This window comes from Ips typographus, linkage group LG3, assembly GCF_016097725.1.
Source record: "Ips typographus isolate SLU linkage group LG3, UJ_Ityp_2.0, whole genome shotgun sequence".
NCBI classification, from domain to species: domain Eukaryota; kingdom Metazoa; phylum Arthropoda; class Insecta; order Coleoptera; family Curculionidae; genus Ips; species Ips typographus.
The window spans coordinates 22046164-22065356 of record NC_138424.1 but is presented as its reverse complement, the minus strand read 5'-3'; the positions used below and the strand labels follow the sequence as shown (position 1 = coordinate 22065356).

At 33.0% G+C, this 19193-nt stretch overlaps 1 protein-coding gene across 4 annotated transcripts in view; it reads right to left on the bottom strand.

Moving 5' to 3' along the window:
• LOC145725916 (uncharacterized) overlaps positions 1 to 19193 on the bottom strand; it is a 276687-nt gene that overhangs the window by 174221 nt on the left and 83273 nt on the right. For 3 of the 4 annotated variants that reach the window (XM_081974838.1, XM_081974837.1, XM_081974840.1), the window contains one exon: positions 6792 to 6870. In XM_081974838.1, the coding sequence (XP_081830964.1) occupies positions 6792 to 6870 (79 nt within the window). Of the gene's footprint in view, positions 1 to 6791; positions 6871 to 6921; positions 6944 to 19193 lie in introns of those variants that run through there. The other variant, XM_081974839.1, reaches the window with a different exon arrangement.

Genomic DNA, 19193 nt, shown 5'->3' with positions numbered 1-19193 from the left:
ATTGTTTTTATTTCACCTAATATTTTATATTTACGTTTAATTACTGTTTAAATAGAAATTATTTGAAGTTTTCAAATTTAGTGGTGTAAAAGAACCACTAGAATATTATTGATTGAAACAGAAAAAGAAATGAGACATTGCCATAATGGGTTCAAGAATGGCACCAAAAAAAAAACAAGGAAATAAACACATTATATACAATAAAATAATGAAATAAGAAATATCAAAGTAAACTAATTAAGAAGGTAGATGTTACGTTCATGATTATTATTACATTCAAAATATTTATTATTCATATAAACATGACTTAAGAAACAAATGAAAAGTAGAAATTAAAAAATTGATGAAATAGGAAAACCAAAAAACAGCGCAATAAAAAGAAAAATACAGGCATATTGAAAAAAGCAGAAAAAATTTGTAAACTCGTAAAGTAAAACTCGTAGAGAGAAATGGTACATATAAAATATACAAAGAATCAAGTATAAAAACTAAATGCCCAAGTTGAAGAGAAGAAAGTTAAAAAGTACAATATTTGAGCAACAAATGGAAGCAGCAGAAAGAGGGAAAGTGTGTAACACGTAAAAAATAACTATGAAAATAAGACTGTAGAGCCAAATTCCATGAAGCAAAAAGAAAATTCTGATGAAAGTAAAAAAGAAAAATAAATTAAAACAATAAAAGCCAATAAACAAAAAACAAAATAAAACATGAAAAATTGAAGAAAAGGAAAGCAACAATGCACATCATAACACATTAAAAAAAGAGCGATTATAGGAATATATCCACATGAAAAAGAAAAAGCAGTAAAAAAATTGATCTCAGGAAAAAAAATTAATAAAATGGATATACTTAAAAAAAATAAAAGAAAAGTCAAATATGGAGAGAAATTCAGATTTAGAAACAAAAATACAATTAAGAATAGAGAAAAAATACAGAGGAACAAACGTAAAGAGAAAGAAAGAATGAACTGTATTAACTTTGCAAAAAGGGCAGATAAATGACAAAAAAATAATAAAAACTTAAAAATCAAAAAGGACTTTTTGCACTAAAAATCATTCAAAAATATGTCCTGTTTTGCACAATTTTATAAAAATAATTAATCATAAGTCATATAGAGGGCAATAATTGACCAAACGGAAAAAAAGAGAAAGAAAAAAGTATATATTTTAGAAAAAGCAAAAGAACAAACAATAGAGAAACCCTATAGAAATGTTCGGTTTTCCTGTGTAGTTTGTTATGGCTTGAGTAAAAGTGATTTTACTTGACATTTTGAGGCAAAAGCCAGAGGATGTCTTCAAAAATAATATAGTTGTGTGATCTTGCTTATAAACTTGTAAAATTTGTATTTTATTAGTTAGGTTCAGGGATTGTCAATCACAATAATGAAGAACTTACATCTAAAGTTACGTGGATTAGGTGAAAGTTCCAACAAGGTGATTTTATTAAATTACTTTTCCTATAAAGTTTCACAACCTAATAAAAAGAAGCTTAAAAAATGAATTTAACATAAACTTGTAGAACTTTACTTCTAAACGGCCGGTAGGATTTAAAAAAAAAAGCTAGAAAAATGAAGTACAACGAAAGAATTTAATTCCGCCATGAAAATAATAATAAGGGGCCAAGAATTATGCCTTTGAAACGGAAACAAAAAGTGAAAAATCTGTTGCCGTCTACGTTCTTGATCGCTGCAAAAAGAAATGGCTGAAATTTAATTTCAGATTGCGAAAAAATCCGTTCAGTTTTTTTCCTGTACGCCCGTTTTAATCCAAATAAATGAAACGTTATTTGTTTTGCTGAAAAGCTACTTTACACTTGGCTTTGCACAAATTTAAATTAAGACCTGACCTGGCTTTATATAGAGTAATTAAAAAGTGGCTCCTCAAGGTGTAATTAGAATATACTTTAAACGCTTTAAAATATCTGCGAAAGTGCGCTTAAAGTACATTATTCGCCCCTCGATGGATCTTTCAGGAGCCTCAAAATTGAGACGACGTAATAAAATTAACCCTCCGGAAAATTAACCTGTATAGAAACGTTTCGGGAAACTTCTATAATGCTCATTATAAAATATAAGTCAACAGTGAAAATTAGTTGCGTGAGGAAACATTTATTTTTCAATTTGAAAGAAAATGTTTTGTAACACGATGATTTTTTTCATGTTAAATTGGCAACTAATTGGGCCACAGGGGAGTGGAGATTGGAAGGAACAATCGCTGGCAAAGAGGTTTTAAAGGCAAATAGCGAGAGGAATTGAGCCTTCATTACTAAGGGGTTTTCTTGCAACGTATTCAAGAAGGCTCGAGCAGGAAATATTTTATTTGATCTTCTATTCTCTATAAAGAGTAGGTAATATTTTATTCGCGGAACACTGACGGAAATATTAATTTTTATACTCAGATGGTCAACATCAAAGTGGATAATGAACTCTCAGAAAAAGGTATAAGGCAAAAATAAGTACTATCGCCGCTATTATTTAACCTATTTAATCTTTATAGAGAAGAAAACATTCACTAAAAGAAACGACAACGGGAGTAAAGGTTAATGGAATATCCATTAACAATATCCGGTTTGCAGACGACACCACGCTTATTGGCGAAACAACATAAGATTGTGACGAGCAGCGAGGAGAGCGGACCTTATTATTTTATCAAAAAGATCAATTTTATGACCATGACAAAATCAGTTACTGGACGTTAAAGAACAATATAAGTGGCTGGAAGCATTTCAGATGTGTTCATATAGAAAGATCTTAAGTTGGGTAGACATGCTATGTCATCTACTAAGTGATTGGACAATTGCTGCCCTTCACTGCGACCGATCAATCATAGCTTACTCAGAATATCTAACCTTTCTGGGAGAGATGTTATCCAGATCCTCTGGCCGAAGTGCCTACTGTCTAAAAGCGAGAAACCTTGATCTGACGAGAGCTGAAAGGCAGCATAGCAAGTGCGCTGTCGACTCGTTGCGTCATCTTTCATGCACCAGCAGCATTCAGTATCATCTGCAAAGCCAATACGGTGCATGTGGGCTCTTAGGCGGTATACAGTACCGTCATAGCCTTCAGGTGTTGTCTGCTGAGTTGCAGGAGATTATCAGACCTAGTATTGGACGAGCCCTTCATAAATTCCTAGGAATGGACCATCCCCGGCATTCTCAGCCATAAGGAGTTGTACCACTCCGGGATGATTTTCTTTGCTTTACTGTGAGAAAGTCCGATCACTTGTCTTAATCCGTAAACGCTTCTTCTGAAGTTCTACAGCCCTGGCATTGCCTGTGAAGTCGGAGTGACCCGGAGTCCACATTAGGGTAACCACTGTTCGTTTCTCCAAGAGTGTTCAGTGCTTTATGACAGCTCTAAATGGCGTTTAACAGGTCGGACCCGACGAAACGCTGACGGTGATGAAAGTCGGAAAGTCTTCGATCATCGCCCTAGAGCAGATTTCAATGGTGAACTGTTCCGTCTGGAGGACCGTTGGGGTACTGCCAAGTCCCTTCTTTAGGCAGATGTTCGCCTTGTCGTTATAAGCCTCGGCTCCTGTCCCCCGCTTGGATATGGTCAGCACGCTCAGTCCACTCTCGTTGGCACGAGGGTCTTGCAGAATAATTGGTAGAATGGTTTAGAATTTCCGCAAGTGCTGCTCAAATATATGCCGTCCAGGTACGGGTAGATTGATGTAACCGATTAACCTTGCATCTTTCTTCAGGAGAAACTGAAGAGGAGGCACTCAAGCGCAGACGTTATAGCTTCGTTTTGGTCTCCTCCGGGATACTTAAACAGGCCTATCTTTGTATTGAAGACAGTTCTTAGCTACGGTGCTCTGGAGACTTTTGTTGTACCAGACTCCACCATAGGTTTGTCGATATTAGGTACTTCGGCACTTCATAGAGAAACCTTTGCTTTACTAACTAGACTTTCCAAGTGCTGGTTCCAGGTAAGAGTTCTGTGAAGAACTGCACTTGAGTGGCAAATGGTATTGCTTCCCCATATAAAACAGATGGCCGAAGAAATTCCAGCCTCCTCCTGGTGAATGGTATTATGATTGTGTTGTAAGGATTTACTTTAAAGTATTCTTTCGCACACCAGCTTTGAGTCATATTGCTGTATTGTTGGCGTGTACTTGCCGTTAGGAAGTCCTCTAATGAGGATAGTACAGTAACAAATGATAGACATGGTAACAACTGAGGAGGTACCGGAAAGAATGAAAAGCCATGATGATAGCCAATCTTCTGGGAGGAAATGACACTTGAAGAAGATTATTCAACTTTTTAGAAATTAATTATTTTGACACGGACATAGCATTATTTATGAAAAAAGAAGATTTTGACATAATCTGGAGGCTTATTAACAGTTCCCAGCTATGCCACTAGATTTGACGTAAAATCTTTGACACACACAAACATAAAACAAAAGTTCTTCTACACACTAGAAAACAGATGAAAAGCAACAATTCCATGGAAAATTCTCGGAAAATATAGTGACTGGACTCGTTTTTGCGTAAAATCAATTGGCAAGCAGCGGAATTTAATACCGATCGGAAATCCCATAATTGTAAAGCAGACGGGCGGCTAAAAGGCGGACTTTTTATTGGGGCCATGTTCTTTTGTTTTGTCTTCCCCTCGATTGAGGTCAAATTCAACGATTTTCAGTCCGATTCCAATAGAAAAAAAAAATAAAAATCCGAAAACGTTTCTGTATTATTGTTTGTTTCTTTTTTAATCATCCAGCAATTGTGTTCAATTCAAAACTTGATAAACTAAATCTGAATTACTCTGCTGATTATTTTGTTCCAGAATCTGCATGACAACACCGCAATACCTATAAATCAAGTCGTATGCGTAATATTAGCTAATTCAATTAGACGTTTGTTAGCCAGAATTCTGGATGTTACATTATTAATTATTGTACGAGACTACGTAGGTTGACAGTTGCACTTGAGACTTGAGGAAGCTTGATTGAATGCAGGCAAACTCCTTGCAAGGTCACAATGCTCTCAGTAAATCCAAATTAATCAATGTTATTTAAAAGTAGACAACTATTTTAAGTAAGTGGCTGTGTTTATTAAATGAATTATGAAAGTTACTGCTAATACACAAAGTATGTCTGTTTTTGGAAACATTCACTAGTTCACATAATACTCGTTTATTAACAATATGATTTTTTTGTTTTGTTTGACCAGATGCAGATCTGAAATTTTGAGAGCATATAGTTTACATATACGGCGAAAAATTTTAACCCATTTGGAATCTTGAAAATTTCCCCTGAAGAACAGAGGAAATTTTTTGCAAACAAGTATTATGCAGCATTGTTGCCATTATGAATATCTTATTTCGCTCACGCAACATCCTAAATACAAAATTTGATCAATGCAAGTCCAATGAGTATTTACTTTTAGTTTAAATTAATAAATATAAGAAATCCAGCTTGTAACCAACGATATTTGGTACCTAAGTGAAGCATTTTTGCCCGAATCGGCAACGCCGCTACGTAAATCAATCAAATATGACTGGATCAAACGTATGGGATCGTGAAAACACGTTTATCCTGTTAGCATTTGACGTTTGACAGTTGCAAATTCAATTTTTTTTTAGGGTCACGTGATTATTTTATTTAATTTGAATTTTGACAGTTTAAATTTCCTACATTTTCAAGTACAAAACTGCATTACTTGAGGTCACGTGACTGCTTTAATAATTTTGAAACTTTTTTTTCAGGTAATTTTAGGTAAATATTTATTCCAAGAATGTGCCTTAATTAACAACTGATAATATACTTTTTTTATAACTTTTTAATAATATGCTTATTATTCACTAGTTTTTAATAAATCGTAAGATTAAGATAGTAAGACCCATTACCTATCGTAAGTAATTAGTTCATTACTCACTGGTTCACTCTACCCTTTAATTTTGTCAAATTAAAAATATTTACCTTCTTGTGGCGACGTACAAGTCTATAGTGTTATTCCTAAACCTTGATTTTCCTCTCTAAAACATTATTATGTCATATTTTGACAGAAGACAAGTGGCAGACAGTACATTTCTGTCTTTTGTTCAGTTCTAAACCTGAAAACTGTTAAATTCAGTCTCATAGAGGTAGAAAACAACGAAACATACTTGAAAAGTAACAAAACCAGTTTGACTTTGGTTGGATGAATTTTATACCTTTACCAGTATATTTTTAGCATAAATAACATTTGATTGTGACTTAATTTTAGTCTATTTTTAAATATGACAACCGTCAAAATCTCTACCAAATCAAACAATATCACAATAGTAGAAAATTAATAGGATTATTCATCCATGTAATGGCTATTAGTCACTCAAACTTCATCTTCGTGAGTAATAGATATCATTACAGGCTCGTTGAATAATATCATGATCAGAAACCGTAGAGTTATAAATTTTGCAATTTTTATAAAGAATAATAATATGTTTCGTTTCTTTAGATGTTCTACCCTTGTTTTAACTCGACAAAATTTTTGACCTATTTTTCTTGTTTCTGTATTTTTACTATAGATTTTACAAGGGATGTAATACACAACAGAAATTTTTATCGGGCAAATAGCACTCTATTTTTATACCGGTATATGTTAACCAGTAAAACGAAACTGCCACAGCTTTTCAGACTCGATTGAGCGCGGAAAATTGGGCTACCTTGCTCGCCTTCAAATTGCCTTATAAACCGTTACCGGTTAAATTACACTTTTCCACTTTTAAATATGTTTTTTTAAAAAAATATTAACACTCGAGTTTTTTATTCCCGTTTACACCGAAATAGAAAAAGCAGCACTTACTTGGAGGACGCTTTTACTTTCTGAGCCACTGCAGTCAGTTTGTTAAGTTCCAGAATGTCCATCCATGTGACCTGGAAATCTGGAAAAAAAACATTGATTAAGGTCGTAAACGAAATTTCAATTAATGAACCAGGAATGTCCACCTGGTGCTGCTTGCCAAACTATTTCGCGAACGTGAGTATTACAAATTGTGTGCAAAAATAAGTCTATGAAACATAATAGTCAAGTGGGCAACAAAAATATTTAGGTAAACCGCGGTTGCTAATTATAAGCAGGTTTGATGTTTTTTTTCCTGTCTATTAATAATTTTCCAATAGAACTTTTATATAAAAAATTCAGATTACAGGCATATGTCCATATACAGGGTGAGTCATTTTAGATTAGCGCTGAAATTTGATAGAGCAGCCTATTTCTGTGGATACGAAAAAATAATATAGCAATAAATGCTTCTTGTTTAATGTAAGTGCTATTATGTAATTGAAATTAATTAAATTTTCTGTCACAGTCTAACCTAAACTTAAATAGCACAACATAACATAACACAACACTCGCTTCTTTTCTCTAGCTCTTCATGTTACCGAGATACTGAATGTTGAGAAGTAGTTAACCTTTTTTTTTTCACGAGGTTTGCTCTAAGAACGTGTGCAGAAAATCGTCAAAAATAATGACACAGAGAGGTCAAAGTCAAAAATTGTTTTAAAAAGTGCAAAATGCCAGGTTTTTCAAATAGTTTATGTCTATTTTTAGAACTTTTTCCGATTTCCCGTTTAGAATGAAGGCAAGTTTGTACATTTTATGTTACTTATTTGATTAAGTTGATACTTTTTGACATGATTGATTTTCTATCAAACCAAAAAGTTGAAAATGCTTTTTTGTGAGTTTTAATTGCTAGTGCATCAGTAGGACAGTAAGAAAATTCAATTTCCTCAATTTTAGACGGGAAATAAGAAAATTGAGGTGTTTGATTTGATATACACTTGATTATTTCTATTTTTTAAAATTAATATTTTAGGACAATTTTGACTACTTTGTATCATTAGTTTTGATGCTTTAGAACTAACTTTATTTAATAAAGTTTTCTTATACACGAAAATTTAAATTTTTTAAGGTATGGCAAATGCCAAATTTTGCATATAATGGTAAATATCTCAGAAACGGATACAAAGACGTATCCATGAAAAATATCTACAATTTGTCGTAGAATCCAAAAAAGAAACAATATACAAGGTGTTCCATTTCAAGTAAGGGAATTGTGTACTTTCTGGTAAAACCGTATTCATCGTAGAAGGGCTACAAACAATTTTTTCTTAAATTCCAACTTTAAACTCGGAATTTAGATAAATTTCGACTTCAAACTCGGAATTTACATTGTCACATCGCAAACACTCTTCAAACCAAATTAGTAAAAATTGTCAATTTGATAACATTGCAAGCTGCATTGCAAACTATGAAGGCTTTCAAAGCACACATCTGAAATATGCCGGACCTGAACTAGAAAAACATCTAAAAATCCTCTACAACAAAATTTTAGAAACATCGGAAATACGTACGAAATGGCACAAAAGTATAACTATCCCTATATTCAAAAAAGGACAGAAGACGCACCCAGACAACTACAGGGGCATAACGCTGCTCAACACAAACATGAAACTCTTTACTGGCATTTTGAAAGAAAGACTTGAAACACAAATAACAAACAGGAAAGAACAACAAGGCTTCAGACGAAACAGATCCACGATCGATGTCATATTCATTATCAAACAACTAAAAGAAAAATCAATCAATCAATCAATTTAATACAGCAGCATATGTCTGCTTCATCGATTTGATCAATTTGATAGGATTCGCCTCTCCGACATCAAAAATATACTGATAGCGAAAGAAACGCCAGACACCATCGTAAGAGCAGTTCGCAGTCTCAATATATGAACAACATGACTAAAGTAAAGGCAGGGGACACTTATACGGAAGAGATACCGACACCAGGAGGCATCAGACAAGGTGACTTAGCCCATTTCTGTTCAATCTCTTAATGGACAGAATTATAGAGGAAGTATCATCACTAAATTTGGGATACCGAATGGGACAGAATAAAAGAATCATGGTATGCTACGCCAATGATGCAGCTATTTTCGCGGAAACGATCTACACAAATTCTGCCAGGTCAGCCAAGCGATGAACATGACCATATCTATAGAAAAAACGAAAAGCATAACCTTTGCTAAAGATCCCGTAAGATGTAAGCTGATAGTTCAGGACAAAATCATCGAGCAGGTTTTACAATTCAAATATCTGGATATGGATCTGTCGAGTTACCATGACCCAGTGAAGGACCTAAGAAGCCAGATCAACAAAGCGTCTGCCATGTCGGGCTAACGATAACATGGGCGAACGGATAGCAAGGTCAGGATCTAGAAGACTTGTATCAGGCCAATCATGACATACGGAATAGAAACCAGAGAAGAAACCAACAAAACGAATTTGCGCAGAATAGACCGAATTAGGAACACTGACATTAGGGAACAATGTGGGGTGCAAGACATCGTAAGATGGGGGAGACAAAGAAAAAGATATTGGTACGCTCACGTGAGAAGAATAGAAGAGGGAAGACTGCCACGCATCGCACTTGAAGGGAAACCAATAGGGAAAAGAGCACCCGGAAGACCATCTAAGAGATGGAAGGACAGCTGGCACTCCACCTCCCAGGAACTGATCCAGAGGAACCTGCAAAACTAACAGATCGCGAGATAGTCGAACGAAAACTTGTCAGTCAAAATTGTACAATTTGTCAGTTTGATAACATTGCAACTAAATTCCGAGTTTACTTATCGAAATATTTCCAGCAATTGTTACGTCACCGTATTTTTGTTTCATTTTCCCTAATCCTCCTAATTTTACAACAATTATTTTTGTTTTTCACTTTTTTTTTGTGTTAAACCGTTGAAATTTAAGACACGTGCCCGTGCACAAACGGCAAGAAAATTGATATTAAAAGGCAGAAAGGGAGAACAATAGCGACGCGGTAACATCAATCTTGGTGTGGCCTCCACTAATAAAACCATAACCTTTTATATCTGAAAAGGTGTAATATTTCACAGTTAATACCGGCGCATTACAACAGGAGCAGAGTGCGTGAGACTTATTAGCTTAATGCCTGTTCGTAATAAGTTTTATGGATTTTGTTTCTGCTCTTTAGCGATGATAATCGCGAAGATAGCGCTCACAAAAGATGAAAAATTGCCCGCTTATTATGGCCCATTAATGAACTTTTCGGTGGCTCAAAAGCCCGCGGTTTTGCCCTCAATACGCTTTTCTCTCCCTTTGTTTTCTCCCGTCTCTAAATAGAGACAGATCTATTGGTTTTGTGTGTGCATTTATGTTTTCAATGGGGATCTTTGTGCTTTATCTGTGTTTTGTTTTTTGTAGTTGAATTAATAGACTTTTCTCAATGAAAAATTATCCATTTGTATGATTTTTTAATTGTTTTTCTTTAATGAATAATCATAATTTTTATAGTTTGTCGTCGTTTTCAAGATATTGACTAGTAAACATTAAAAAAAATTTCATTATTTGGAAGGCTGTAGCAGGCGAACGGTTGAAGATAGAGCAAAACGGTATACAGGTTCCTACCTTACTTTTTTTTGAGATTTAGGTTTGCGAGAGTATTTAAAAAAAAATTGAAAAAAACACAAAATCCTCAAATATTAAAGTTTTTTCAAAATATTGAAAATACCATCGTAAAATAAATCTCAAAAAAGTAAGATAGGAACATCAACCGTTTGCCCGCTACAGCCTTCCAAATATTGAACATTCCAATATTTAATAGTCAATATCTTGAAAACGACCACATTTGGAAGGAAACTGATTAGAACAAAAATTGTCTAGATTAAGCAATTTTGGTTTTGTTCGGATATCTCCGGACGTCTCCGTCCAAATTCTTGTGTCTCTTCAAATAACCGAGATTTTGAGATGATAAAGTCTGAAAAACGGACACCGTGTATATCAAAATTATTTCCTGAAAACGCACATTTTTCAACGTTTACTTTATTGGTTGGGAAGTTTGGAATTGTATAGTATTTGATAGAACAATAGTAATCAAAATGATTTTCATCCCAAACTTTTACTGTTTTTTAGATATTTGCAAGTATTTGTTTGTTAACGTCTAGGTTTCCATATCGAAAACAATGACTTTACTCCCTCATATAAAACTGTGATAAAATCCTAATTCCATAATTTCACAAATTTTTCTAAATTGTATTCTAAAAGTACCCGAGTTACATCCATCCACCAGACGCAATTGCTGACGTAACCATCAATTTCCCTGGTTTGTTCCATACTTATTTACTTAGGTAAGCTGTTTTGAACACCGTTTCGACTTTTCGTTCGTTTGGTTTGACAGTTCAATCCGATCGGGGGACAACCAAGGCCGCATATACACGACAACAATAAAAAGTGCATTATTATGAAAACTGCTTCGGACAAGCAAAGTAATAACCGGATACAATCTCATTTCGATTCCGCGAATCGCCGCAAAACTACTGACAAAAAATCCGACCCATTTTGACAACAGAACGTCGTCTGTTTCTGAAATGCTCATTTAAATGGCCTATTTTCAGCGGCTTTGCCCGGCATCTGATGATGTTTATCGGATGAAATAATATTAAAATGCAACCACTTCTTTGCTAGTTGTATTACTTGGAGAGTTTATTCTGCATAATACAATTTTTTTTGTGTTTTTGATAGGTTAAAATAGTACAAAATGCGCCAAGACTCGCCTCTCAAACTCTTCATGTTACCGAGATATTCACATTCAAAATGTAGTAAAAAAAATACCTCTAATTTTTTTCAATTTTTTGAATAATGAAACATTTTGAAGTGTTTTTTTTTTTGTGCTTATTTCACCTAATTTAAGGTACTCTGGTATAAATACAGGGTGGTCCAGTTTTAAATGTCAATAATTCACCCATCCATAGCCAATTAAAAAATAAGTTGACATTCATTATGTCATTTTCCTGAAAAGTGCTTCCTAAGGAAAATACAATCTTTCAAATTTCTGTTTAAAAAATCGGTTTTTTGTCATAACTGTTAGACCGTTGGAGCAATGTTGATCAAATTTGGAACAAGTACTTTATTACACGTTATTACGGTCAAAGACCCAAAACTAACCCAACCCAACTTAAAAATTGTCTTGGAAACGGAAAATTCACTTAAGAAGTTTAAAAAATATTATTGTAACCAGTTTTCATAGTTTCCAGATAAACTAAAAGACTTTAGTTTTGAAAATTGAATTAGAAAAGATAAAAATTTCAGAAGCTTAAAAGTTGTGTTTGTAACCAGTTTTCATGCAAATCGAGAGACTTTAATACTAAAAATTGACTTGTAGACATAAACACTACTTTTTCAAGAATTTGTTACTACAAATTAATACATTTAAACCTTAAAAATTGACTTGAACTCCAAAATGTGACTGAACTAATGAAAAGTGACATCAGAAGCTTAAAATTTGCATTTGAAGTAAGTTTTCATAATTTGAAGACAAATTTCAATATTTTATCAAATCAAATTCAATTTTGGTCTTGAAAACGAACTTTTCGTGCTTTTTACTTTGCTTTTCATTTTCTTCGAATTCTGGACTATTTTTAGTGCTTCAAAACTGCTTTCAGCTTGGAAAATCGAGTTTCAAGACTATCTTTACCAAGTTTTTGACATAGTAGACTTAAAAACTTAAAAAACAATTTTTACATTCTTCATTCTCTTAAAATGGCATTCAAAGCTTTGTCACTATTAAATTGACTTCTAGACACCTCAATGCTAAAAATTCGGGTATTTCTTAATAAACTAGACGGTTTTTAGTGTTTTAAGGCTGTTTTCAGTGACTCAAATCGAGTTTCAAGACTATCTTTACAAAGTTTTTGACTTATCAGGCCTAAAAGCCAGTGTGTCCACTGACCATAATTTTGAAAATGTTATTTCAAGCTTCTTTACTATTAAATTGACTTCTACACTCATAGGTGCAATAAATTGTAGCATCTCTAAGAAATTCAGACTGTTTTTAGTGCTTTTTAAGAATGAAAAATCGAGTTTAAGACAATTTCCAAAAGTCAGGTTTCTTCAGTAATAAAAGTAAAAAATGTTGGTACCAAATGCTACAATAATAGTCTTGAGAACTAATTTTTAGAAATAAAATGTCCGAAAATTTAATTTACTTCTAGACTTGGTGTCCAGTCCAGAAAATTCAGTTGTATACCAATTAAAGTCTTGAAAATATACTTTTGGACTCTCTTTAGTCTTAGTAAAGTCAGTTCTAGCATTAAAAGTCAACTTTTATATTATTTTTAGTAGTAAAAAATGAGTTTCATGCACAATACAATCTTTGTCTTGATTTCCGGACTTTTTTTAGTTCTTGAATGCCAGTTTCAGACACTCAACCAGGTAGGCAGTCTGAGAAAGCAAATCATAAGACCATTCCTAGTAGTAAAAAAGTTTTTAGACTATTCAGTACAAATTTGGACTTTCACAAGTCTTGGATGTTCAGTTTTAAACTATAAAACGATTTTTTTAATTTAAATTTGGAGGACTGTATCTTCCTTAGGAAACGTTTTTCAGAAAAATGACATAATGCAAGTCAACTTATTTTTTGATTAGCTATCAAATGGTGAATTATTGACACTTAAAACTGGACCACCCTGTATACTCTTTGCTGTGCATTGGAACCCTTCTGGAACAAAATAAAAATTTGCCAAAAATGCACTTTTTACCAAAACTGTCATTTTTCCTATTTTTGATAGGTTGTAACTTTATTCAATTTGTAACTATCAATTTCGGTAAACCGCCATTAGAAAGGGATAAAAAAATACTACAAAATAAAAGCAGTCCAAAACATTCAATGCTTTTTAAACTGTCCAGAAACCTTCCAAATGCTCCTAAAGTCGTCTAAAAAGATTTCAAAATACTACAGAAACACCAAAATGCTTCTAAAGCAGTCGAAATCCCTTCAAAAGCTTTTAAAACAGTTTCAGTATGATTTTAGAACAGTTTAAAAGCAAAACTTCCAAATGCTCCTGAAGTAATTCACAAAATTTTGAAAATTTTCGAAACAGTAGAAAATCTTCTTTGACTCAAAAAAAGTAAAAAATTTGCATCTGGAAAGGTTGTTTTTTTTAAAGCTATTTTACAAATTTTTATGCTTTTTTGGGGAAAATAGTTTTGCTTGTTAAGCGCTTTTTTTAACGATTTTAGTGCTTTTTAATCCGGACTCTAATTATAACTGTAAATTTAGCGATGTTGATAGAATTTGCTTTACACCAAACTTGAACAACAGGAGATACTTTCGTGTCTCAATTAGAACAAGAGAGAACCGTCGATGCGAACGTAACCACCTCAAAAGCGATAATATTCCATACATGCCGCGATTCGCCCACCGTAAAGCTGGAAATCACGCAAAAGGCCAACTTCCGATAATTTCAAAATGCGAATCGATTCGATGCACTTGGAGTTTCCTCAAACTTCGTTCGGTTCGGCCCTCTCTTCCTCCACCGCCACCGCACTTTGTTCGAAATACATATGCAACTTCCGCGTTCTCCAACTTTCTACTCGAAACTGTTATCTGTTATTGTTTGTCTCCTTTATTTTGTGTTTATTTCAACCATTCGAAGCTTTTCTGATTGATTTATCTAATACAAGGTGTCTTAATGTTAAAATTAGAAACAAAATGTATAGTTATTTCATTCGTAAAAAAAAATATTGTTCCTAACACGTGCGCAAAGTAGTTTTCCCGCACTTTAAGCTTACATAAACATAACTTTGCGCACTGATTAGAAAAACTACTATTCTACATTACAGTGTAGAATATGGATACACTCAACGTTTATATTATGTAAAAATTTCTCCCTCAAATATTAAATTCATTCAAATATATTTCATTTTTTGATTTCATTCATTCATAAATATTTAGTTTTCAAAATGTCGGTAAAATTTAGTGTTTTTTCTTTGGTTTAAGTTCAAATGAAAAAATCTTCTCACGTAACATTACGACCTCACCAATTGACGTGTTTTCCGAAAAGTGATAGTTTGGCAGCAAAAAAATAATATTGTTTTCTGTACGTTCACAAAATGCTTGATTGTAGTTACCTAAACCTTTATAATACCTAACCAATTATTGTTAACCTAACCTAAATTCACCAAATACAACAAAAATAAAAATCATTTAAAAGTGAGTACCTAATTTAAATTTAAATCTAAATCTCTAACAACGTATGACAACAGAGCAATAAAAAATGTTTCGAATATACTTTTGTAATGGTTTTCGCTTATTTAATTATTAATAATTGATAATTCTTGTATAGTAATAAGTGAAACTCACAAGTGATATTTACAAATATTGAAACAGCCATTAGTATTTACATACACCTAAATATTTTCTCAACAACTAAAAGCCAAGCAAGTGAAACTTGCGGTGTTCATTACCCACCAAGTCCATTAGGACAAGCATTAGCATAAAAGGTCTTAATAACGTTGAAAAAGTTATCACACTTTGGTTCAATGAATTATTAATGAACGGACGTAATGGTTGTGTAATCGATATTGACTTCTTTTATGTAACAGAATCAAACTGTTTATATACAGAGTGAGCCAAAATAAAACAAGTTTAAAGATACAAGATCTAATAAATTTGAAAATGGACAACACTGTCTTTAACGTCTAAACCAAGTTAGTTGTATTATAGAAACTTACTCTAATTTTGAACCATAAAAATCATCTGAAAAGCTTACCGCAGACTTTAAAATGCGTTTTGTAGTGCTATTTTTTGACCACCCCGTATAATTATTTTGCAACGAACAAACCAAAGTCATTTAAGCATAGAAATGGACAATCTATAAAAGTCGATGTTGCAAAATTTCATTATTTTCAAAAAACGAGAAAAAAATTGAAAAATCAATAAATACATTTTGGTTAAAACGCTACTGTTTTATTGTGTATAATAAAAGTTGAACAAATAAATTGTACCCGATTTATTTCACTGCATATTTACAAAATAAAGTGAAATCGAAACGTGTTATTATTAATTATATTACGTTGAAACTAACAATTTACGGACAATAAACTATTTGAGGTTAACGTTTCAGATAATTAATGGATTACATGAACAAGGTAGGACGCTTACAATAATTATTATTAAAATTATTAAACAGTTTATTTGCTCACGCCCTCATTCAATATGAACTGCTTGTACAGATTTATTTAAATAAATACCAGCCATTTGGGTTGAGTTATTGTTACAATATTAACGCGTTTTTGTTGTATAAATAAATCATATTCTAATGCGATTTAATTGAAAATGCTTCCTTTTGTTGGTGGATTTTTTATTGGGTTTGATAAATGTGTAAACTCACATTTCTATTAAACGTATCTCAAGTCGAAAAACGTTAATTAACATAAAACGAATCCAGAAATAAAAAAGTTTCTACAATTTGGCAACATAGTAAAGTAAGTGCATTCTGCTAAAATATTTTGTATTTCCGGTTATACCGGAAGTAAATACGAACTTGCTTATTTCAAATGGAACATTCTGTATATTTTTAGATTTTCTTAACAATTTCAAATATTTCTAATGTATTATAACCTATATTTACCTGCAACGGTTTTCGAGATATTAATGTTTAAAAAATGGCATTTTTAGATTTTGGAGTAGCGTATAGAGTGATCATATTAGAAAATTTGACTGGTAATAATTGTTTAGTGTCATTAAATTTTTGACACCTGTCAAAATTTAAAATATCCCCAAATGATAAATATCAAAAGAGGTGGAAGAACATGCAAGCCGTTTTGCTCTAACTCATTTAGATTAGGAGCTATGACATTTCAAAATCTAAAAATGTCATTTTTTAAACGAAAATATCCCAAAAACCGTAGAAAAAATATTCGAAATCGATTGGAGTATTCAAAAAAACAATAATATGCAAGGTGTTAGATTTAAAATTAGCAAGTTAACATCTACTTCCGGTTAAACCGGAAGTGACAAAAAAAAAAGAATACTTTAAGCACGCATCAAATTTCTATACTAGTTTTTTACCTAACAAGTGCGGAAAGTGGTACTTTCCCGCACGAGACAGCAGTTAAAGGGCGGGAAAGACGCTTTCCGCATTTTTCCTATGAATATCATTTTTCATTAAGTTGAACAGGAAATGTATAGTAAAATTGCTAAAATAAAAGCCTTTGTTTGCAAAGATGATTAAAAGTGTATTCTTAATTGAGAAATCACATATACAGTTATGATTGTTTGATTTAAATGTTTTTTTTTTTTGTTGAAAAATAAAATGAGTGCGGAAAAGTAGTAACTTTTCCACACTAGGGCGGTAAAGTTACTTTTCCGCACTCAATTTGTCTTGGCTTAAACATCTCATAAAAAGTTTGGTAAGAATAGGTATATTCGCTCTACACATATAAACTTAAAATTTGCTGGTTTATTATTTATTTTGTTGTAAATTAATAATCTTACAATGCGGAAAAGTAACTTTACCGCATCGGGTGCGGAAAAGTACTCCTGCCCGCACTCAAATGAATGCGGAAAAGTGCACTTTACCGCACCCGAGTAGGAAAATATTTGATCCTTCTAAAATTTTAGCGGGGTAGTGAAATTTTCACTTTATTTAAATTACTCGCCAGTCTGAGACGGATCTGACATATGACGTGGCATTTGTTAAGTGACATGCGTCAAGTAGCGTTTTGACAGGTGTGAAGTGACAGTTTTAAGGAGGGAAAGTTTTTCGAAAGGGGGAAAAAAGTAATCCCAGCCAAAGTATGTTAGAAATTATTTTTTTTTTATTAAAAATAAGTTTATGTGAAAACCAAACTTCAGATTGTTTATTAAAGAATCCTGACAAATAGTGAATGAGTTTTAATTGGTGTAAAGAAGACATGATGGATCCCGTATAAACCTTGTATATTATTCAATATACTTTTTTAAAGATATTTCAAATCTTACAGTACAAGAATTCAGCATTTTTAGTATGTTTTTTGAATGTGTATTATGTATAAAAAGAAAATTGTGTCTAAATATAGAAATGCGTATTACAAACAAAAAAAAAGTTAAAAGCTGGTTTCTTAAGTAGCCTAGACTATAATAGAGCATAGAGCGTGGGTAATAAAAGACAAAAACAGTCCTAAAGCAACAACAAGAACAAACATTAAGCTAATGAGCCCCCCCCACGCACTTGCCGGCCATAATTCAAGTGTAAGTATAAATTATTAAAGGGTTTTCCAGCATAAAACCGTTAGGAAGCAAGATGGATGCGAGCTTAACACTCGTATAATAACTGTTTTAGTAGGAAAACAATAAACAATAGCCGAATAGCTTGATACTCTGCTCCGACTTTTCACTTATATCTCGTATATTTCAGAGAGGTTAGACAAAAGCGAAGGGGCTCGAGGAACTAGTTTTGGCAAAACGTAGTAGATATTAATTCGTGTTATTAATTAAATCGTTTTGGTTCGAGGTTTGTCGAGACGGAGCACGTCTTTCGTCTTGAGTACTGAACTCCATTAATGGCTCGGTAATTGAGTTTGTATTATTTAACGTCACTGAACAATCAGTTGTTCTTAGCAACTCTGTTACTGGAAATCTGCTTAACGCCAACCATGATTTGCTGTTGCTTTTCAAAGAGAACAAAATTGGAAGACAGCAAAACTAATTTCTTAAAAAAAAAAAACATTAAACACCGAGAAAAGTCAAATACTTTCTGGCAAGTTGTCTCAAAATCCAGAAAAATGCCTCTTCCTGAGTTTAGTTACTTAGAAGGTTTATTGTGAATTTGGAAAACAGCTTACCTTATAATTCAATTTAGGAATACCTTGGTCTCACTTTGAGAGAGTCAACTTTATTCACCCTGTACAACAATTCTAATAATCTCTCGTATAAGCATGCAGCTGCTTGTTCTTGACCAATCAAAAACTACGGTGCTGTAGCTCATTATACGGGGTGTTACAGAACACATAATACACATATACCCGGTAATAGAACTTTAGAAGACACACCAGATAACGTTGCAGTTTTTTGAAATACTGCAGAATACGTGTCTCTGATGTTGCATACTTGGAATTATTATTCCGTAGAATTACCTCCCAAATTGAAATGCAAATTTCGTACACCCTGTATAGATAAGTTATACGTATTAGCCCTGATTAGATCTATTGTACCCCATCTTCTTCTGCTATTTCAAGGTTTTCTTGTTCCTAGCAGCCCCTCAACATTCAGTTCCTTTAGGAATTTCAGAATTTCTTGAGTCGAAAATGCCCCGTTAGAAATCCCATTATTGCTTTGACACTAATTTTTCTGAGGTTATCTAGCTCGGTTAAATTTGCCGATTTTTCAGGATTGGAAGTCTTTGCCAGTGTCAGTTTCTC